Source organism: Heptranchias perlo, chromosome 11 (genome assembly GCF_035084215.1).
Source record: "Heptranchias perlo isolate sHepPer1 chromosome 11, sHepPer1.hap1, whole genome shotgun sequence".
Classification (NCBI taxonomy): domain Eukaryota; kingdom Metazoa; phylum Chordata; class Chondrichthyes; order Hexanchiformes; family Hexanchidae; genus Heptranchias; species Heptranchias perlo.
Window position 1 is genome coordinate 26367981 of NC_090335.1, and position 23433 is coordinate 26391413.

Below are 23433 nucleotides of genomic sequence, written 5' to 3' on the forward strand. Positions count from 1 at the left end.
GAAGTAAGAGGGAGGAGGCGCATGTGGAGCGTAAACATCGGCATAGACCAGTTGGGCTGAATGATCTGTTTCTGTGCTGTAAATACAATGGGCGCTAAATTGGGCCGTGTAGCGCCCATTGTTTCGGCGCTACACGGCCTCTCCGACATCCAAGATGGCGTCTCGGATGCGCACGCACGTTTCCTGCATGACATGCGCCAAACGCCATCTTGGTATAGGAGTTTGCGCAGGCGCAGATAACGAACGCTGGAATCATGTAAAGTAGGGAGAAAATGGCTTCAAAGTGATAGACACCATTTTGGGACTTAATGCTCAACTCAACGCACAGTCTTAACCCCGACCATCTGAACATATCTTAGAGTGCCTGGAGGACCCCCCCCCACCAGCACTATTTAAATGGAACATGCAGGATTTACAGGTTAGTGGCTGGATTATTGCCTCAGGCTGCCAAGACATTTGTAACTGTTTTTGGAGGTCTCCTAGACTTCAATACTAGGATGCGGGGACATAGCCTAACATTTAGAGCCAGGATGTGCAGCAGTGAAGTTAGGAAATGCTTCTACATGCAAAGGGTGGGAGACGTTTGGAACGATCTTCTGGAGACGGCAGTTGATGCTAGCTCACTTGTGAATGTTAAATCTGAGATTGATAGATTTCTGTGAACCAAGGGTATTAAGGGATATGGGGCTAAGATGGGTATATGGAGTTAGGTCACAGGTCCACCATGATCTCACTGAATGGTGGTACAGGCTCGACGGGCTAAATGCCACTGCCACTTGCTGCCTCTTAATATGCGCCACTTTCTCATGCAAGAAAGCGGGACGTGTGTCTGGGTGATGTGCCTGTCGTGGCTGAATAGCTGCCAGTGTGTGGCCTGTGAGTTGTGGGTGGGCGGCTTGAAACAGTGGTAATGTGTAAGGGTGAGAGGAAGCATCTGGTTGGAAGAGTTGAGTACTGGTGGAAAGAGTTTATTGGTATGTGGGTGATGGGGGGTGTGGTGCGTGGTGTAGTTGGTAGGAGACACCACTTGACAGCTGACCTCACTCACCTTGACCACTCATGTCAAAGCATTGAACTTTTTCCTGCACTGCATCCATGGTCATGATGCCGTGTGCCTGGCATTGACTTTATCCCCCGCTGCCTCCCACTGTCTTTTGAGTATATGTCTGATGGGCCTCTTGCCCCCCCTCCCCCACCCTCCACTGCTGATATAGGATGTCCCTCCTTCCGTTCACCACTTGCACCCAAGGTCTCTAGTGCATCAGCAGAGAACCTTAGTGCATGCGCTCTCTCAGGCCTGGTACCAACTCAGATCGGTAGATTGGTGAGGTCTGGTGTGCAGATTGGAGGATGTGGGATATAGTAGTGCACAACCTTTATTCAACGTTTTAACATAGGGATCAGATCTGTGTTTTACGTGTGCGATGTCTGATCTCTGTTCAGACTCCATGCAGACAGTAGACTGTTACTTTCAGCAAATAACATGTACAAGCTACCTTTAAGAGATTTCTAAGAAACATCCTCCCTTTAAGAGATTGAGCTCCCTCCGGTGGTAGAAAGCACAAATTGCATTGATTCCACGTGCAAGGCCTGAAAGAAATGCCGATTGCAGGTAAGTGCTTCCTTGGGACCAAACTTGCGTCCTGCCTGCCCAGGGTCCGTCGGACGTGGGGTGTTAGCGCATCGCCCAGAACGGACCCTAAACCAATTTTTCCCCCAATGTAATTCTATGTAATAATCATCGAACATGAAGAATGGCCACTTAAGCAGGGAGACTGATTTCGGTGAAACTGCTTTATTGACTGCTTTCTGTGAGTAAAAGCATTGATTCTTTTTACTTACTGAACAAAATTTGAAAAATCTATTTCCATTGTATCATAATATAGAGAAAAGATGGAAGTTAGGGAGCTACAGTTGGCCTATTGCTGGATTAGAAGAGAGGAAGAATCAGCCAGAGAACAGCAAGTCAGATTGCACCAGTGTAATGTTTCCATTTCCCACACCTGTCATCCATACGAGATTTTTGAATGAGATCACTAATTTATTACCAATTTGTGGAGGGTTGTGTGCCATTGATCCAAACCCAATGGGGCTAACTGAGACTGTGCAGACTCATTTCATATTGAGCCCTTATTACCAGCAGACAGGTGAGACTTCACTCCATCAATCTAGGCTGGGTTCCAATCCAGATCCTCAACATGAAAAAGCAGTGTCCTAAAATGCTGCACCAACTGGTCCCAGTAGTGTTATATTTTCCTAAATATGCAAGTGTAAATAAGCACGTTATGTAAAACATGTAATGTAGAAAAATTAAGCTATTCAGTTTTGTTCATTCCAGGTTATAATACAATATATACCGGTCAAAGACCATGGCTCGATTTTAAAAGTAAAAATTGGGTGGGTTGGGGGCGGGGGGCATTGAAAATTGCCACCATTTCAGACCTGCCCCCAAACCGCCTCCAACCCGCCCATTTCCGGTTTTCATGGGGGTGGAACGAGGGGCGAGCGGCCAACTGGAGTCATACCTAGCACAAAGGAAGATGGTAGTGGTTGTTTGAGGCCAATCATCTCAGCCGCAGGACATTGTTGCAGGAGTTCCTCAGGGCAGTGTCCTAGGCCCAACCATCTTCAGCTGCTTCATCAATGACCTTCCCCTCCATCCTAAGGTCAGAAATGGGATGTTCGCTGATGATTGCACAGTGTTCAGTTCCATTCGCAACCCCTTAAATAATGAAGCAGTCCGAGCCCGCATGCAGCAAGACCTGGACAACATCCAGGCTTGGGCTGATAAGTGGCAAGTAACATTTGCGCCAGACAAGTGCCAGGCAATGACCATCTCCAACAAGAGAGAATCTAACCACCTCGCCTTGACATTCAACAGCATTACCATTGCCGAATCCCCCACCATCAACATCGTGGGGGTCACCATTGACAAGAAACTTAACTGGACCAGCTATATAAATACTGTGGCTACAAGAGCAGGACAGAGGCTGGGTATTCTGCGGCGAGTGACTCACCTCCTGACTCCCCAAAGTCTTTCCACCATCTACAAGGCACAAGTCAGGAGTGTGATGGAATACTCTCCACTTGCCTGGATGAGTGCAGCTCCAACAACACTCAAGAAGCTCGACACCATCAAAGACAAAGCAGCCCGCTTGATTGGCACCCCATCCACCACCCTAAACATTCACTCCCTTCACCACCGGCGCACTGTGGCTGCAGTGTGTACCATCCAGAGGATGCACTGCAGCAATTCGCCAAGGCTTCTTCGACAGGACCTCCCAAACCCGCGACTTCTACCACCTAAAAGGACAAGAGCAGCGGGCACATGGGAACAACACCACCTGCACGTTCCCCTCCAAGTCACACACCATCCCGACTTGGAAATATATCGCCGTTCCTTCATCGTCGCTGGGTCAAAATCCTGGAACTTCCTTCCTAACAGCACTGTGGGAGAACCTTCACCACACGGACTGCAGCGGTTCAAGAAGGCGGCTCACCACCACCTTCTCAAGGGCAATTAGGGATGGGCAATAAATGCCGGCCTCACCAGCGACGCCCACATCCCATGAACGAGTAAAAAAAAACCCGCTCCCAGGAGGTTGGTCGGACCTTAAAACCTTTCAAGGAGGCTTCAAGCTTCCATTTTTAACTAATTCCCCATTTCAACTCTGGGGGGCCGGGATTCCCGGGCCTTCTGTTTTAGGCCTCGTGAAAGGAAGCGAGAAGGCCCAAGACTGCAGGTAAGTGCCCAGAAAGGCACGGCTTGTGGGCTTGGAGGAGCAGGAGTGCTTCCCCAGGCCCAACATGTCTACCGGCACCGACCCCAACCCCTCCCCCCCCCCCCCGCCCCCCGATTGCGGACCCCTGACCCCGATCATCTGACCCTGATCCCCCAACCCCGACCCCGATCCTCTGACCCCGGACCACAATCCTCTGACCCTGGACCCCAATCCCCCGACCCCGATTCTCCAACCCCACCCCACAACGATCGCAGATCCCCGTGATGACCCCCGATCCTGTCCTCCCCGTGATTGACCCCCTGTCCCATCCCCCATAACCTCTGTGCCCAGCCGTGTCCACCTGTGCCCCTTGCCCACCCGTGCCCCCCCCCCTTCATGCAAACAAAGACTTATTTGCAGACGTCCTCTCCTTGGCTGGTCTCCCATCCGACTGAGACCAACCTGTCAATCAGCCAGTCAGTCGGACGGGAAACCGACAAAAAAAAAGACGTCCTTACGTCAAAAGACGTCAGGGAAACCCGTACTAATGGGTTTCCCGACCTCACATTGACTCCCCCCCCCGCCTCTTTCTTAACTCAGTTTGAAAGTTGAGCCCCATAGAACCATTCAGCACAAAAGGAGACCATTTGGCACATCGTGTTTGTGTCGGCTCTTTGCTGGAGCAATCTAAAAGTAATCCCCATGGTGCACACTCTTCCATTGCTGCTGTATCTTTCTCTGCTTCACAGTGTTATCGAATTTTCCCTTGAAAGATGCCTTATCATTGACTCTCCAACCAGATAAAATAGTTTTTCCTTAGTCAATCTTGCAAAACCCTTCATAATTTTAAAAATCTCTTTTAGATGCCCCCCCTTGGCCTTCTCTGCTGCAGAGGGATTAGTCCTAGTATCTCAAGGCACTCCTCAAAACCTGACATCAGCTTGGTGAATCTGCATTGGACGCTCACCATGGCTTTAATGCCTTTTCTATAATGGGTGCTCAGAACTGCTCAAAGCACTCTTAATTGTGGACTGATCAATGTTTTGTATGAATTCATCATTACTTCTTTACTCTTGTACTGTGTGTCCAGTGGCTTTTTTTCTGGTTTTATGTTCCTGCAGTTGCACTTTCAGGCAATTATGTGTTTGAACCCCTAAGTCTCTGTTCATCCACAGCCTTCAGTGCCTGTGCCTTGAGCGTATATTTCCACTCCTTTTTGCTCCCTAAAATATATTGCCTCATGTTATCCATATTAAATTGCGATTTCCATTTAACTACCCATTCCGCCAACCAGTCTGTCTTCCTGAAGTCGTTTACAGTCCTATTTGCTGTTTGCCAAAACTCCAACTTCTGTGTCATTAGCAAATTTTGAAATCGAGCTCATATCAAATCAGCAGCCCATGACATAGAAAAGAAAATCAGACACGATGTAAACCGGGCTGCCGGTTCACTATGAGCTCGTTTTGCGCTATTGGCGTGGATCAATTTCACCCCCTATGTTCTCTATACCCAAGTACAAATCGTTTATGTATCACCAAGAACAAATGTGGACCCAGCACTGATCCCTGGAGTATACCTCTTCCAGCCTTTCTCCAATCTAAGCAACACCCATTTGCCCTACCTCTTTGTTTCTTAGCTGTCAGCCAACTTTCTATCCATATTTCCTCCTAAACCATATGCCTGAATGTTTCTAGCAAGCCTCTTACAAGACAACTTATTAAAAGCCTTCTGGAAATTCATATCCACTACATATCTACTACATTCTCTCTATCCAATCAGTCACTTCTTCACAAATCTCTACTAAATTTGACAAACGACTTGCTTTAACAAATCCATGCTGGCTGTCCTTGATTAACCAATGCATTTCTTTCCTTATAACTAGAACATTTCAAAAACATGCCACAAATGTATCACTGTTGTTGCACATGTTTCTTACATTACAACAGTAATTTCTTTCTTTACTGTGAACATTACCCTGAGCCTACAGCATAGACCAGTATTGTGGCTTTGCTCATGATTTTGCATATCTAAATTCCAGGTTTATCTGTTGCAATGTTTTTAATTTCCCTGCTCCTGTTTTAAACTGGAAATGTTTTGACCACAGAACTTTCTACAACCAACATAATGGCATGGAGTCTGATCTCTCCACTAGTCTCTCTTGTCTTTCCTCTTTATTAGCAGGAACATTCAGCAGCTGCAAACTTTACATTTTTAAAGGAACGTTATGTTACAGCCTGCATAGCTAGCAATCAGTATGTAACATAATTCCAGTGACAGTACAGCATTGTGGAATACTGAAGGGACTACAGACTCGTGGTTCATTTTGCAATGTAGAGCCATCTGCTGTGCCTCCCTCAAGTTTGTTCTTTTAAATTATTTAAATTTTGATGTTGGTTTGCTGTCCACCTATCTGCAACTCTGATGGAAAATGGCCGATCTATTCCTAAGCCTACTCCAGTTCCGTTCTGAAACTGTCCACCGACAGAAGATTAAGAGCCGCTTGTTGTAACTGTCCCTCTCATTCCCACCCCCCTCCCTCCCCCCCCCCCCCCTACCCGCCTCTCCTTGGCAACCTTCCACAGTTGTATAGTTGAGATAAGGACCTTCACGTATTTAATGCAGGTAAAGCACTCCATGATGCAGCATGTTGGTGCTGCAAAGTTCTGTGCCATTGTGCTACCTTTAGTGGAGAACTTTTGTCTTTAAAAACAAATTGCATTAACCACAAATGAAAATCATGGGATGAAACTACATATACAATAATAAAACACTGGTAGTAAGAGAGATTAACTACATCGTAATAGTAAATATCATGAACACAAAGGTATTGAGTGCTTTTAATGGCACACAGAATAATAAAGTACATGGGAATCAGGTAGCAGGAAAAATCCAGCGATGGACTGCCCGCTCCTGCCATGATGCCACCAACAATGTTTGCAAGCCCTAGCATAGCTATCTACCGCTGACCTTGAGGAACTGGCTCTGGAGATTCTGGGTCAGCATGGAACCAGTTGCAGATTTGTGTCACCTGCTGCAAGGACATGTTCAATCAACTTGCACCATTGAGACAGCACCGCCAGTGACAATCAAGTTCACCTCCTCACCATGAATAAATATGAGCCCATTATCCCTGCAAAATCCTAGGACATCCCACAGATAACACTCATATTTTGCTTCCCATGATGATGTCAGTGCTTCTTTCCCACTCATTTTGTGTCCTTCTTTCTGTCTCTGTTTATCTTTTATCTTTTTCCTCTCTCTCTATGGCTGTTGCACACTTTTTCTCATTGTTTCTGCTTCACTGTTTATATGAGTCTCCCCTGTCCTCTGTCTCCTCTCAAATTTCTCTGAATGACTAATACATATTGTTTCACAGAAGTACTCAATACATATCTCTCACCCTTTTTTCAGTTAGATTGGAGATGGGTACTGAGATTAGCAGGGAGAGACTATCAGAGATGTTCTGCAAGTAGCATGGGTGAGAGAAGGTAAGGATCAGGCCAGGAGGGACTGAGGGTAGGTTGCACCTGAGAGAAAGCAGTTTGAGGTTTGTGGATGTGGTGGGCCAGGAGGATGGAATGGGAATGCTAGGGTTTGGGAAGTCAATGAGATTGTGATCTGGGCCAAGGAGCACGGTAGTGACATCAGATACCAATACCTCTCTCAGCCAACTTCAACCCAAAAGTAACCGGGCCAGGATTCAGTAAGACCAGGTGCCAGGGAGACCTATGGCTGGGGTGTGCAAGTACTGGGAACAGGTGATCTGTGGAAGCACTGGAGGTGCAGTGGATTGTGAGAGTGCTGAATTGGGCTGGGAGTGTTGGGGGAGAAGATGGATTCTGGGAAAGATGGGAATACATGGGGACTGGAAGCACCAAGAAATGAAACTGAGCCTTGAATGTGCTGTGATGTGGGGCTAGAAGCAGTGTAGGGCAAAGGCAAAGATCCTGGAGCAACCAATCCTTGGAACAGACTGCAGCCATGGGCTGGAGCACAGTAGGGCCAATAGACCAAAATTTATTGGAGGGATTTCCAACAGGACTTGGCCAATCTTATGACTAAATTTAAATATTTTAATGAATTATTTACGTTTTTATTTGTTTGTGTTTTATAAATTGTAGTTTTAGGTCTATTAAGTCAGTAATTGTGCAAACAACATGGTCAGTCAAAGTAATAGGAAAAAATAGCGATTTAATTGATTTGTTTTGTGCCATTTGCTGGTTCCTGAATGGTATCATTTTTTATTATTCGTTCATGGGATGTGGGCGTCACTGACAAGGCCAGCATTTATTGCCCATCCCTAATTGCCCTTGAGAAGGTGGTGGTGAGCCGTCTTCTTGAACCGCTGCAGTCCTTCTGGTGAAGGTGCTCCCACAGTGCTGTTAGGAAGGGAGTTCCAGGATTTTGACCCAGCGACAATGAAGGAACGGCGATATATTTCCAAGTCGGGATGGTGTGTGACTTGGAGGGGAACGTGCAGGTGGTGTTGCTCCCATGTGCCTGCTGCCCTTGTCCTTCTAGGTGGTAGAGGTCGCGGGTTTGGGAGATGCTGTCCAAGAAGCCTTGGCGAGTTGCTGCAATGTATTCTGTGGATGGTACACACTGCAGCCACAGTGCCCCGTAGTGAATGTTTAGGGTGGTGGATGGGATGCCAATCAAGCGGGCTGCTTTGTCCTGGCAAAAAGAATTTGTGACCTGATTGGTTGGATCAATACGGGTTGCTGGTTCATGATTAATAGCTTTGTCTAACTGTCTAGCACTTGACAATTGGTAGTTTTTCCTACCTATCTGTATTTCAACAAATCAACAAGGTTAACTTAAAATAGTGGTTATTTCTATCAATCGAGTGCGAGTATGACACTTTGAAGCATGGTGGACAATTTTATCATACACTGTGGACACTTGCTAGATAAAGATGAATATATCAAACCTCGCCACAAATTATGGGTGTTTACTTTCTGTTAATATATCACTCATTTACACAAACCCTTCTTCCTCAAACATTTGTAGCTTTCTGCCCAAAAGGGGCAGGACTTGTTGACTATTCCACCAACGGTGGCTCCATCCAATCTCACTAAAATCTGGTCTGTTTAATATAGTCATACTTTGAGCAAAAGAACAAAAATACAAATCGAATAATAATGCATAAATAGACTAAAAAGGAAATAAATTGGAACCAAGATGAGAACTAAAATTTAACTGGATTAGCCTGTTAGTTATAAAAAGTACATGAGATCAACAGTGTTTAGTTTCTATATTGGGCCAATATGTGCATTCAGTTCTATGTGATCCAAGGAGCCATGATACTCCAATTTATTCTAATCAGGGAAACATAATAAGTTCTATATATTTTTATACAGTTTGTATAAAATAGGAGTAGCTAAACCATATGGAATTTTATTTTTTTTTGCCAATGTACTACATATGCTTATCATGCACATACAAGCCAGTTTAGGACCAAACGTACACACTTTGAGAACTAATTCCATAATGCACAATATAGTTCAAAGCATTGCCCTGTGAAAGACGTATGACGGCTATAACATGGTTGCCTTAAAACCATGACTGGTGTGGACTACGATGGAAGTGCAGTTTAAATGGGCCATGGTGGACCATTTTCAGTGCTAATGCCTTTATTGATATTTCTATGTTTCACATTTCAAGTACCAACGTGTGACAAACTTTTTTTTTTAAATGTATTATTGTAATCTGAAGGATTCATCTTTCCTGGTATATTGTACATATAAGGTGACACAGCACTCAGATATACATACATTTAACATAACTGGAAGAGTCATGGTACATACAAAAAATGTATGGCATTTGCCTATATATAAATTTTGCATATCTGAATGAGTCAGAGCATATTTAGGGTCACATGGCATTCATAAATATATAGAGGCGGGTTATGTTAGATAGTTGCTCACATTTATACAGCAGTATGCACAAATAAAGTTAAGGGCCCAGAAATTGCTCGGAGCAGTGAACCAACAGTGCTCGCCGCTCCATAGATTTATACTAACCCACTAACTTACCACAGTATTTACTGGGTGCACTTCCTCTAATAGGAAGTGGAGAAGAGCCCAGAGTTAGCTTCAGCGAAGCTAGGACCCATGGGAGAAGCGAGAGGATCGATCTCTCCCCTTGGCCAATCAGATTGCAGCATTTTTGACACATTGCGAACATTTTCTGCATGCTTGGAACTTGAATTCCAGAAAGTGAAAGGTACAACAATAAAATCATTTGTAAAAACAGTTGTAGACAGCGAAAAAAGAGAGGGTAAGAAATAATCAAATTAAATAAAAGAGACAGAAGGGAAAAGTTTTTTTAAAATGTTCATTTTTAAAAAAAGTTTAGACCTGGTATATTAAGCATACCTGTTTTGTGGCGCTATTAGTTACTTTCCAGCTGGGCAGATGAACGAGTTGGCACTGGTTCAATGATTTCACTGATTCCAGCCGGCAATATCCCTTTAATTTGAAGTTGTCATCTCGCTGGTGAACCAGGAGGAGCAAATTCCAGATTTCCACATTTCACTCCACATGTGCGAACGCCGGGACTTGCTCCGTGATTTTGCCACTAACAACGGTGAGCACTGTTTAGCTCACTGTTATTTTCTAAGCAATTTCTGGGTCAAGGTCTCTCCTGGGCAACTGGTTACATGTTCAACAATAGGGAGGCAGGGTTAGGGCATACTGGCCAGTGGGAATGAGAGTCAGCATTAGTGACTTTACAGCTTGGGCTTGTTGTAGTATTTTGTTGGGTGGACAAGAGCAAGCAAATGTCTCACTCACAGTCCCTTGGGGCAATGTGGAGCTTGCAGGATGCAAACTATTGCATAGTACAGTGGAGTCAGCTCACAGAAAAGGACACACATTTTAGCGCTTTTCATCACCAGGCACAAACTATCTATTACTCATTTCAAACTAGCATATGTCTCTCACAGGTAACTTGCCCACATTCATGGTGGGACAGGTTGACTTATGCCAGGAAATATAGATCCATTGTAATTTATTCAACCAAACAGTTAATTTGACAGCTTCCAAACTTCTATCTTAAATTAAACTTTTTTTTATTACCCACAAACTATTTATACTTAATATTTTTTAGAAAAAATAATTCCCATTCATCAATACTACTAAATTGGCTCCTGTCTGAACAGCAGCATTGATCACAAATGCTGGATGTTGTGTAAGAAGTTCTGACCTTAAAGTGCTGACAATCCACCTCTTATTTTGGCACATCACCTTTTCTGTGGTGCAGCTGTTTCGTCACTTTGACATTGACATGTACCAGGTCAGCATGTGACTTTGATGGTTTCCTATAACTAATAGCGACGAATGAATAACCATCTTATAATATTGTAACAGTCTGGCCTGAAGGCTTGTATTAGACTTAACCCTGGCTAAGGTTCCTCCTTAAGTTAAATCCTAATGTCACCTAATCCTTTATCCACCAGAGAATTATGTATATTTTTTGAACTTAAGTCATCAATCAGGTGGGTCAGTGCAAAGAGTTTTAACTTTAAATTTCATCACTTACAAATTCACTCTTATTCATTTGAAAATATTTCAATCTGTGGTCCTTGTATTGGTAATTTGCTTTAAACACGTTAATTGCTTCTCTATAACGGGCAAAGAATCTTGTCGATCATGTGCTCGTGTAGTCACTGACTGAGCTCTGGGGTTATTTTCCACTTTGACAGCACATGTCAGGCTGCTGCTACAGTTGTCATGTAAACACTGAGAGATGTTTAATTCTACTCAGGTTCTGTACCATAATGCCTCCACATGCCTGGGATGATAAATAACTGATGTATGTGTAAGTATCCTAAATTTACAACTCATTAATACGGGATGACCTTGCAGGAATTAGCCTTAACCAAACAAGTTGCATGTACTTTGTCAATAGTTAGAGTAACTGAATGAGAATGGTTCTTACTAGACACTAATTATTGGCATTTGCAGATTTCCATGTTGCCTTTTTAAAGCATGTTCAATATGATATCCTGGATGAGGAGTTTAATTAGAAGCCAGAAATGCCTTCATCTACTCCTGGAGAAATTTTAACAATATTTACAAATGTTGCCATTGTACACAACCACTCCTTCACCTCCACCTTTGATCCCTTTGTCCCCAGTAAAACTTTTATTCTCTCCTACCCTGGTCGTTGCCCCTGGTATGAACCCCTGTATTTGCTCCCTCAAGTCCAAGGGGAACAGACTTGAGCATAACTGGCACACAGTTTAGCCATCCATCACCAGATCTGGCTGGACCAACACTAGTGGGACTCACTCCCCTCTGCCAAAACCACCCACTACTCCAGGATCATCCAGGAATGCAAAGATAACCCCCCACATCTTTTCTCCACTACCAACTGTCTCCTTAAACCCCTCTCCCCTGCCCCCTCCACCCTCTCCACTGACAAATGTGCAAGGAGATCAGAGATTGTGAATATCCATTAAGTTGCCTCTGCTGCTTCCTCTTTCCCTTAGTCCACCAAGCCAAACCTCTCTCCCAAACTCCCCCCTCCCCCCATCCTAGCCCTGATCCCACTTTTTTTTCTAGTTTCTCTCCTATCTCCCCTCATGCCCCCTCTGAGCTTATCTTGCCCAGGAGACCTAGCACTTGCTTCCTTGACCCCATTCCCACTAAACTGCTGATAACCCAATATACCTTCCTGGCCCCCATGCTAACTGACAGAGTAAATGGTTCCCTCTCGTCACAGACTGTCCTCCTCACTTCCAAAACGGTGGTCATCACCCACCCTTGATACCTTTGCCTTTGCAAACTATTGCCACTTCTCCAACCTCCCTTTCCTCTCCAAAGGATAATTTGTCATCTCCCAAACCCGCAACTCCCATGTTTGAATCTCCCCAATTAGATTTCCAAACTTGGCACAACACTGGCACGGCCCTAATCAAAGTGACAAATGACATCCTCTGTGACTTGGACAATGGTGTATTGTCCCTCCTTGTCCTCTTCGACCTCTGCAGTCTTTGACATGGTCAACCACATCATCCTCCTCCAATGACTTTCTTCCTTTGATCAGCTCAGTGAGATTGTCCTCTCTTGATTCCACCCTTACTGTGAAATCATAGCCAGAGCATCTCCAGCTATGGTCTCTCTTTCCACCCCTGCACCATTACCTCCAGAATCCCCCAAGGATATATCCTTGACGTCTCCGTCTTCCTCATCTACGTGCTGCCCTTTGGCGACATCATCCAAAGTCATGGGGTGAGCTTCTCCATGTTCACTGATGACATTTAGCTCAATCTCTCCACCACTTCTCTTGACCCCTCCGATGCTACTGTGCTGTCAGACTGCTTGTCCAACATCCAGTCTTGGATGAGCCATAATTTTCCCCAGTTTAAACAATGGGAAGACTGAAGCCATCATCTTTGGCCCCTGCCACAAACTCTATACCCTTGCCACTCATTCCATCTCCTTCCCAACCACTGTGTTAGCTTGAACAACACTTTACGAACCTTGGTGTCCTATTCGCTCCCATATCCTCTCCATTGCAAAGACTGCCTACTTTCACCTCTACAACATCGCCCGCCTCCACTCCACTTCAGCTCATCTAGTGCTGAAATTTTCATCCACCTCCAGAGTTGACTATTCCAATGTCTCCAAGAGGCCTCCCAGCCTCCACACTCTGTTCAGCTCATCCAAAACTTTGCTGTCTGTATCCCATCCCACACCAAGTCCCATTCACCCATCATTTCTGTCCTTGCTGACCTACGTAGGATAGCAAAGAGGAAAAGAGAAAAGGGAATAGAGTTTTTACAGTTTATACATGACTTCTTTCTTACCCAGTATGTGAGAAACCCAACTAGAGATGAATCATTGCTGGATCTAGTAATGAGAAATGAACCAGAACAGATAAGAAAAGTAAGCATAGGTGAACACCTAGGCAATAGCGATCATAACATAATAAGGTTTGAAATAATGATTGAGAAAGACATAAGTAAGACAAAGATCAAAGTAATAGACTGGGAAAAAACTAATTTTATGGGGATGACAATGGAACTAGGGCAGGTAAACTGGAAAAAATGTTGATAGACAAAGGAATAGAACAGCGGTGGATAATATTCAAAACAGTGATCAATAGAGTTCAGGAGAAATATATCGCACTAAACAGCTAGAGCAAACTAGCCAGTAATGACACACCATGGATGAATAAAGAAATAAGGACAAAATTGAAACTAAAGAAAAAGATATAAACTAAGTACATAGGCAACAAAGGAGAGAATGACAAAAGGGAATATGAAGAGGCTAGGAAAGAAGTCAAAAAAACAAATTAGGAAAACAAAGAGGAACTGCGAGATTAAATTAAGTATTCTACAAACATATAAATAACAAAAGAAAAATCAGAATAGGGATAGGGCCACTAAGGAATGCACACGATAAACTCACAGGTAATGAAAGCGAAATGGAAGAAATATTGAATAGTTACTTTGCCTCTGTATTTACCAGGGAGACTAACAAGTTGTGCAGGACATTAGAAGAGGAGATGAAAAAAGATATTAAAACATTTAAGATAGCAAGGAGAGAGATAATTGATAAACTAATCAAACGAAGGGAGGATAAGACCTTGGTCCAGATGCATTGCGTCTGTGCATTTTAAAAGAAGTTAGGGAGGAGATAGCAGAGGAACTATTACATGTACATAAAAATTCACTAGAAAAGGCAATAGTGCCAGAGGACTGACGGACAGCTAATGTTATTCCTATATTTAAAAAGGGAGATAGAACAAGTCCAGGGAACTACAGACCAGTTAGTTTAACATCGGTGGTAGGAAAGATAATGGAATCTTTACTCAAAGATGTAATAGGAAGACATCTAGAGAACGAAAATATAATGAGGGATAGTCAGCATGGATTTCAGAAGGGAAAGTCATGCTTGGCAACCTTATTGAATTCTTTCAAGAAGTAACAGAAATAGTAGACAAGCATAATGCAGTAGATGTAATATATTTGGATTTCCAAAAGGCCTTCAGTAAGATACCGCATTGTAGATTCATGGCTAAGATCAGAGCATGTGGAGTAAGGAGACAGGTAGCGGAATGAATAGCAAGCTGGCTACAAAACAGAAAAGAGAGAGTGGGGGTTAAGGGTAGCTACCTGGACTGGCAATCGGTGCTGGGACCATTGTTTTTTTACAATTTACATTAACGATTTAGATTCAGGAATCGGAAGTACAGTCTCAAAATTTGTGGATGACACCAAATTGGGGGGTGTAGTTAATACAAAGAAAGAATGTGCCAAAATGCAAGAGAACATTAATAAACTTGCAGAATACGTGTGTAATTGGCAAATGAATTTCAATATAGATAAGTGTGAGGTGATGCGTTTTGGTAGAAAGAATAAGGAGGGCATATACTGCTTGGATAATAAGAGTCTAAACAGAATAGAGGAGCAAAGGGAATCTAGGGGTACAGATACGCAAATCACTAAAAGTAGCGACGCAGGTTAATAAGGTCATTAAAAAGGCAAATTAAGCATTAGGGTTCATTTCTAGAGGGATAGAATTGAAAAGCAAAGGAGTTATGTTAAACATGTATAGAACCTTGGTTAGACCACGCTTAGAGTATTGTCCATAGTTCCGGTCTCCATATTATAGAAAGGATGCAGAGGCATTGGCGAGGGTGCAATAAAGATTCACAACTGATGCCAGAACTGAGAGGATATCCTTATCAGGAAAGGCTGAACAGGCTGGGGCTCTTTTCTCTAGAAAAGAGAAGGCTGAGGGGTGACCTGATAGAGGTCTTTAAGATAATGATAGGGTTTGATAGGGTAGACATGGAGAAAATGTTTCCACTTGTGTGGGATTCCAAAACTGGAGGTCATAAACATAAAATATTTAAATGTTTAAAAAAGGTGCTAATAAATCCAATAGGGAATTCAGGAGAAACTCCTTTATGCAAAAGAGTGGTAAGAATGTGGAATGCGCTACCGTACAGAGTAGTTGAGGCAAATAGCATTTAAGGAGAAGCTAGATAAACACATGGGGGAGAAAGGAATAGATGGGTTTCCTGATAGGGTTAAATGAAATAGGGAGGGAGGAGGCTCGTGTGGAGCACAAACATCGGCATAGACCAGTTCGACCGAATGGCTTATTTCTGTGCAGTAGTTTTGATGTAACTCGATGTACATTGACTCCCGGTCCCCCAGTGCCGCCAATTTAAAATTATCATTCTTATGTTTAAATCCCTCTATGGCCTTGCCCCTCCCTATCTCTATAACCAGCCCAACAACCTCCTAGAACTCTCCGTTCCTCTAACTCTGGTCTCTTGTGCACACCCCCTCCCTTCACCTCACCATTGGCAGAGGTGCCTTCAGCCCCCTAAAACCCACACTCTGGAAATTCCTCCCTAAACCCCTCTACCTCTTCATCTCCCTCTCCTCCTTTAAGGCACACCTTAAAACCATCTCTTTGACCAAGTTTTTTGTTACCCCACCTAATATCTCCTTTGGAGCACCATCCATTTTTGTCTGGTTACGCTTCTGTGAAGCGCCTAGGTTGTTATTCTACATTTAAAGTGCTTTATAAATGCAAGCTGTTGTTGCTATCAAATCAAATTTATGATACTTGTTATTGTTATGATATCTTGTCACTAGATATTAAGTATTCTTTGACATTATTTTAAAGGCGATCAATACTCTTTAAGGGGAGAATTACGTTCAATAATTCAAGCAGTTTTGCTTCTTCTGCTCCCCCTGACACAACACAGAAAAGAAGAATTCCCTGTTTTATTAGTGATAAACCAACCCACTGAAGATCTATTATGTTAGCTGTTGGGTCAAAAAAGATCCACTTCTGTGACATGTGCAACTTGTCAATCTTCAGCTGCCTTATTTGTTAAAAGGGAATCAGCGTCTTTTCCAGTCATGGATGCTGATCCCGATTCTGCAGTGTAGTTAAAAAGAGTGATACCAATTGAGGTTCAAATCTTGGCTAAGAGTAATTGGGTACTTCAAGACTCTGAAGATAGCGTGTGTTTTTTTTTATTCGTCCATGGGATGTGGGCGTCGCTGGCAAGGCCGGCATTTATTGCCCATCCCTAATTGCCCTTGAGAAGGTGGTGGTGAGCCGCCTTCTTGAACCACTGCAGTTTGTGTGGTGAAGGTTCTCCCACAGTGCTGTTAGGAAGGGAGTTCCAGGATTTTGACCCAGCGACGAAGAAGGAACGGCGATATATTTCCAAGTCAGGATGGTGTGTGACTTGGAGGGGAACATGCAAGTGGTGTTGTTCCCATGTGCCTGCTGCCCTTGTCCTTCTAGGTGGTAGAGGTTGTGGGATTGGGAGGTGCTGTCGAAAAAGCCTTGGCGAGTTGCTGCAGTGCATCCTGTGGACGGTACACACTGCAGCTATGGTGTGCCGGTGGTGAAGGGAGTGAGTGTTTAGGGTGGTGGATGGGGTGCCAATCAAGCGGGCTGCTTTGTCCTGGATGATGTCGAGCTTGTTGAGTGTTATTGGAGCTGCACTCATCCAGGCAAGTGGAGAGTATTCCATCACACTCCTGACTTGTGCCTTGTAGATGGTGGAAAGGCTTTGGGGAGTCAGGAGGTGAGTCACTCGCTGCAGAACATCCAGCCTCTGACCTGCTCTTGTAGCCACAGTATTTATGTGGCTGATCCAGTTAAGTTTCTGGTCAGTGGTGACCGCCAGGATGTTGATGATGGGGAATTCGGCAATGGTAATGCCGTTGAATGTCAAGCTGTGGTGGTTAGATTCTCTCTTGTTAGAGATGGTCATTGCCTGGCACTTGTCTGGCGCGAATGTTACTTGCCACTTATCAGCCCAAGCCTGGATGTTGTCCAGGTCTTGCTGCATGCGGGCACGGACTGCTTCATTATCTGAGGAGTTGCGAATGGAACTGAACACTGTGCAATCATCAGCGAACATCCCCATTTCTGACCTTATGATGGAGGGAAGGTCATTGATGAAGCAGCTGAAGATGGTTGGGCCTAGGACACTGCCCTGAGGAACTCCTGCAGCAATGCCTGGGGCTGAGATGATTGGCCTCCAACAACCACTACCATCTTCCTTTGTGCTAGGTATTACTCCAGCCACTGGAGAGTTTTCCCCCTGATTCCCATTGACTTCAATTTTACTAGGGCACCTTGGTGCCACACTCGGTCAAATGCTGCCTTGATGTCGAGGGCAGTCACTCTGACCTCACCTCTGGAATTCAGCTCTTTCGGCCATGTTTGGACCAAGGCTGTAATGAGGTCTGGAGCCAAGTGGTCCTGGCGGAACCCAAACTGAGCATCGGTGAGCAAGTTATTGGTGAGTAAGTGCCACTAGATAGCACTGTCGACAACACCTTCCATCACTTTGCTGATGATTGAGAGTAGACTGATGGGGCGGTAATTGGCTGGATTTTGTGGACAGGACATACCTGGGCAATTTTCCAACTTGTCGGGTAGATGCCAGTGTTGTAGCTGTACTGGAACAGCTTGGCTAGAGACGCATTGCAGTTGTATACCTCATACTGTCACTTTTTCTCCTACTTCATGTTACCTTGATGTTAAATTCTACCCTGTTATTTTTTCTCTGCTCAGTCCTACTCATACCCTCATCCACTGTTTTCTTTAGTCAGACATTCATGACTTGTATGTTGTGATTTTTTTTTTCAAATTGCTTTTTCACTTTAAAATACCTCCAGTGGTCTTCTGGGTTAAGGCTGCCAGCTATAACTCCAGTGCATATCACTGTTCCTCAGCTAAGTAAACTACTGGCCTTAGAGAAAGTAATGTAATGATGTTGTACAGTTTTCCATTGCTTTTGAGATCTTCTCCTCATCCCCTGCCTGCCCCACTCCAAACTGTTGTTGCCATAGTGGTGCCATAAATGATTTGTTTTTGCTAATGTAACTTCATTTCAGCCAACAGGCGGTTTTGTTTGGGGGTTGTGACTGGCCCTTCCAACATGGAGGGTTATGTTGTATTACACATATTTGTCTCGCTGAGAAACAGTGAAAGTATGGTCAAGAATAGGGCTCAGTTTGTGGTCCTCTGGGGGCTCACACTTCACCAATGAAGCTATCAGATCACTGAAAAATACTAAAACTTTAGCGGCACCAGTAATCATTGATTTGATTAGTCGCCCAGCTAAAGGAGTTGCTCAGGAATGGGGCAGTCATCCTGGCAGTAACTGAAATTTGTTTTTTTAAAAAAAAAGAACACGCAAAAGTGTTTTATAAAGTGTTGGGACAGTTTGTCAACGCTTTATTAGCGACAACTGAAAGTAGCCATTGCCTGTAAATTGCTTGAATAATTCTTCAGCTAACACATATGGTTCCTCATTTTTGTTGTAGAGTTTCCTTGGCTCTCCCGATTCTGAATTAGTTTGTTTGTTTTGAATCTAATTGCAAACTTATCATTCCCTGGTCAAATCGTGTGCTCCAAACGAAACAAAAATTAGTCGAAGTCAATTGAGCTTTTAAATAGGTTTTCCATGCTAGATGTTGATTTGTGACATCACCAGGCCAAGAGATGCTGGTTTAATTGAAGTCAGTGAGCCAACTCAGCTTTCAGTCTTTCTTTTCTTTCAAACCAGTATTATATCAGACATTTTATGAAGTGACAGTGCTGTTCTCAGTCGTTCATTTATCCTACACTCACTGAATTTAATTCTTTACCAGACCCCACACCAGAGGGAACAGGGGACTCTTTGCAGGATTTGTACAAGGCGCTGGAGAATGCCAGTGTGTCTCCTTTAGGAGAGCACCGCCTTTCCACCAAACAGGAATTCAAGAGGTCCTTCGTAAAGAGATGCGACAATCCAGTCATCAACGAAAAATTGCACAAGCTTAGAATTCTAAAGAGCACAATTAAGGTAAAACATTCCCATCTTGTTTTTAAAGAAATCATTACTGTTAAATTTGTAGATCCTTCTCCATTTAGCATTAATGGTTATACAGACTGCAGAAGATTTTTTTTGTCACCAACCCACTGCATTTAATGGCTTAATTTTTCTTAATTGTTTGGATCATTTAATCTTCAGTAAACACAGTCAGAACTAATTGGCTCTAACTTCACTGTGTTTTCCAACCTACCCGTTCTAAGACCTGGAATGTGTCATCACCACCTAACTTGATACCCAGCATTTTCTGTTCCAACCCTTTCTGGTGTCTATCCCACACACAGCACGTTTTTTAGAGTCACCAACGACATTCTATATGATTGTGACTGCAAAGTGTTATGCCTCCTAGTTCTCCTCTAACTCTCTGCCACATTTGATCCAGTTGATCACACCATCCTCCTCCAGTGTCTCTTCTCTGTGGTTCACTTCTGTGATGCTGACCTCATGTGGTTCTGTACCTACTGTTCCACCAAATCCAACACATCCTGCAATAGCCTCTCCTCCCACACCTGTACAGTCACCTCCGGCGTGCCTCAAGGTTCCATCCTTGACCCTCTCCTATTCCTCACCTGTATGCCTACTCGTGGCAACATTATCTAGAAGCATGGGTCGCCTTTCATATGTATGCTGATGATATCCAGCTTTACCTCTCCAGTGCCACTCTTGATTTCATGACTATCACTGCTGACTTAAAATTGTGGATGAGCCAGAGCTTTTTACAGCTGAGCTAAATGGCCTCTTTCTGTGCTGTAACATTCTACGATTCTTTGATGCTCCTACTGAGGGACAATCCCAAACTGTGAAGCGCCTTCGGACGTTTTGCTATTTTAAGGGTGCTATATAAATGTAATTTGTTGTTGTTTTGCTTTACTCTGTGTAATCTTTAAGATGTGGAGATGCCGGTGATGGACTGGGGTTGACAATTGTAAACAATTTTACAACACCAAGTTATAGTCCAGCAATTTTATTTTAAATTCACAAGCTTTCGGAGATTTTCTCCTTCCTCAGGTAAATGTTTCAAGATCTCCTTGAAGCCTACGCATTTATACATATTGAATAATACATGGTGTTTACAGACTGCCCCTGCAACTGCCCGTTGCCAAGGCAATCACCGTGTTCAGACAGAGAGTTTTAGAGGAACAATACCCAGTGGCGCAGCAAATTTATCCAGTAAATAGCACAGCTGCACAGGTCCTGGAATTGACCCTGATCTTTGCTGAATGAACTGACTTTATCCTGGGTAGCACGAAAGATACAACAATTAGTCTCATCACCCCATGTTAGAGTGGGAAACCATTCACTCCTGCGCCGATAAGGATTTTATCAGGAAAATGTGCGAAGATCAGCAACAACAACTTATACTTATATATCACCTCTAAGGTACCAAAACGTCCTAATGTTTTGCTACATTACGGTTCACAAGAAAAGGAAATAATTTGGACAGTAAACAGAAATTTGAAGAGTCATGGTGAGGTCGAAGAAGTCGGTTTTGAGGAAGCTATTGAAGGTGGGGGATGGGGGGGCGCGCACAGTAGTCCACACTTAGAAGAATGGAGGCTGCGAACTGGGATGTAGGACTTGGGACGGTTGCAGAGATAGGGTAGAGTGGGTCCGTGGATGGATTTTTAGACAAGGACAAGGATTTTGAAGTCAATGCATTGGAGGATGGAGAGCCACTGGGAATCAGCAACGGCAGGACATAGTGTGGAATAGGTTCCGGGTCGTGGAGTTCTGGATAGGTTGATTTAGGTTAACCCTGGTCCCTCCAGGTTAATTGAGGAGAAACTGAGTGTGGAGTTGACAAAGGCATGGATGAGGGTTTTAAACAGTGGCAGGAGTGAGATTGGAGTGAAAGCCAGCGATATTGTGGAAATGGAAATAAATGGCCTTGATGATGGATTGCACTGCTGAGGTGAGTGAATACTGCCTTTAGTTCTCATCTTTTTGTTGGGAATCATAGTTGGCATCGGAGAAGCATCTTTGGCACTGTATCAGGTCCGGCAGATATATTCTCAACCAGATTCTCGGGAAAACTGCAAGCCAGAAGATCAGCTAATAGATCACTTGTGCAGTGCCTGTTGATCTTGACAACAGGAAATCCAGGCTCTGAAATAAAAAATCTTCCAGCAGCCTCACCTCCTGGTGATCCTGCAAAAAGTCTCATGGATAATCAAAAATACAGATGAGCAAGATTCCACTGCATTAGGTTATGGAAAATCTGGGAGTTGCCTGTTGGTGACTCCTGTCCTTGTGATAATTTTCTCTGGCTGCACTCTGCCATTGTCACCTGATGTACAAAATTAACACAAGTTTCGTCAAAAGATAAAATGTTTACTGAATTTACCAACCATCTTCAGCTGCTTCATCAATGACCTTCCCTCCATCATAAGGTCAGAAATCGGGATGTTTGCTGATGACTGCACAGTGTTCAGTTCCATTCGCAACCCCTCAAATAATGAAGCAGTCCGAGCCTGCATGCAGCAAGACCTGGACAACATCCAGGCTTGGGCTCATAAGTGGCAAGTAACATTCGCGCCAGATAAGTGCCAGGCAATGACCATCTCCAACAAGAGAGAGTCTAACCACCTCCCCTTGACATTCAACGGCATTACCATTGCCGAATCCCCCACCATCAACATCCTGGGGGTCACCATTGACCAGAAACTTAACTGGACCAGCCATATAAATACTGTGGCTACGAGAGCAGGTCAGAGGCTGGGTATTCTGCGGCGAGTGACTCACCTCCTGACTCCCCAAATCCTTTCCACCATCTACAAGGCACAAGTCAGGAGTGTGATGGAATACTCTCCATTTGCTTGGATGAGTGCAGCTCCAACAACACTCAAGAAGCTCAACACCATCCAAGATAAAGCAGCCCGCTTGATTGGCACCCCATCCACCACCCTAAACATTCACTCCCTTCACCACCGGCGCACTGTGGCTGCAGTGTGTACCATCCGCAGGATGCACTGCAGCAACTCGCCAAGGCTTCTTCGACAGCACCTCCCAAACCCGTGACCTCTACCACCTAGAAGGACAAGAGCAGCAGGCACATGGGAACAACACCACCTGCACGTTCCCCTCCAAGTCACACACCATCCCGACTTGGAAATATATCGCCGTTCCTTCATTGTCGCTGGGTCAAAATCCTGGAACGCCCTTCCTAACAGCATTGTGGGAGAACCGTCACCACACGGACTGCAGCGGTTCAAGAAGGCGGCTCACCACCACCTTCTCGAGGGCAATTAGGGATGGGCAATAAATGCCGGCCTCGCCAGCGACGCCCACATCCCGTGAACGAATAAAAAAAATGTCTAACGTTATTTTTTTCACTTTTCACCCTATTGCTTCCTTTTGACACATTCAGATGCACTATTCACTCTTTCACTCCAGATCACTTGACCCTTTGATCATATTTACTTTTTTTAATAAACTGAAAAATGTTGATTTGATTTCCTGATCCATCTGTTTTTCATCAAAAGGTTATAGGTTGAAGATATTTAAAATCTAATGAGCATCTTGACTTTGAGTTTGTAAGTTTTTGCGAATTCATTCTTAAAAAAAAAATTAGGTTACGTCACATTTTCCACTCTGTGCAGTATTATGACTTGGGCAATCTTAGGATACTATTTCATAGTCCCCAAAGCAAAAGTCTGCTCAACAGCTAAGTCCTTCCTATGAACAGAAGCATAGCTATATGTTTAAGGTAAACTAGGATGTAGCATGCCTGGGTCAACAACGAACCCATTTACTGATTTATTTCCTTTATTAGCCGAGGCATAGAATATAACAGCAGGGAGGTTATGCTGGAATTGTATAAAACACTGGTTAGGCCACA

At 44.0% G+C, this 23433-nt stretch overlaps 1 protein-coding gene across 1 annotated transcript in view; it reads left to right on the plus strand.

Moving 5' to 3' along the window:
- The window catches only part of cnksr2a (connector enhancer of kinase suppressor of Ras 2a), a 514839-nt gene that overhangs the window by 481179 nt on the left and 10227 nt on the right, over positions 1-23433 (plus strand). Inside the window, exon 22 of the mRNA XM_067992723.1 lies at positions 19375-19568. Coding sequence (XP_067848824.1) covers positions 19375-19568 — 194 coding nt within the window. The remainder of the gene's footprint in view (positions 1-19374; positions 19569-23433) is intronic.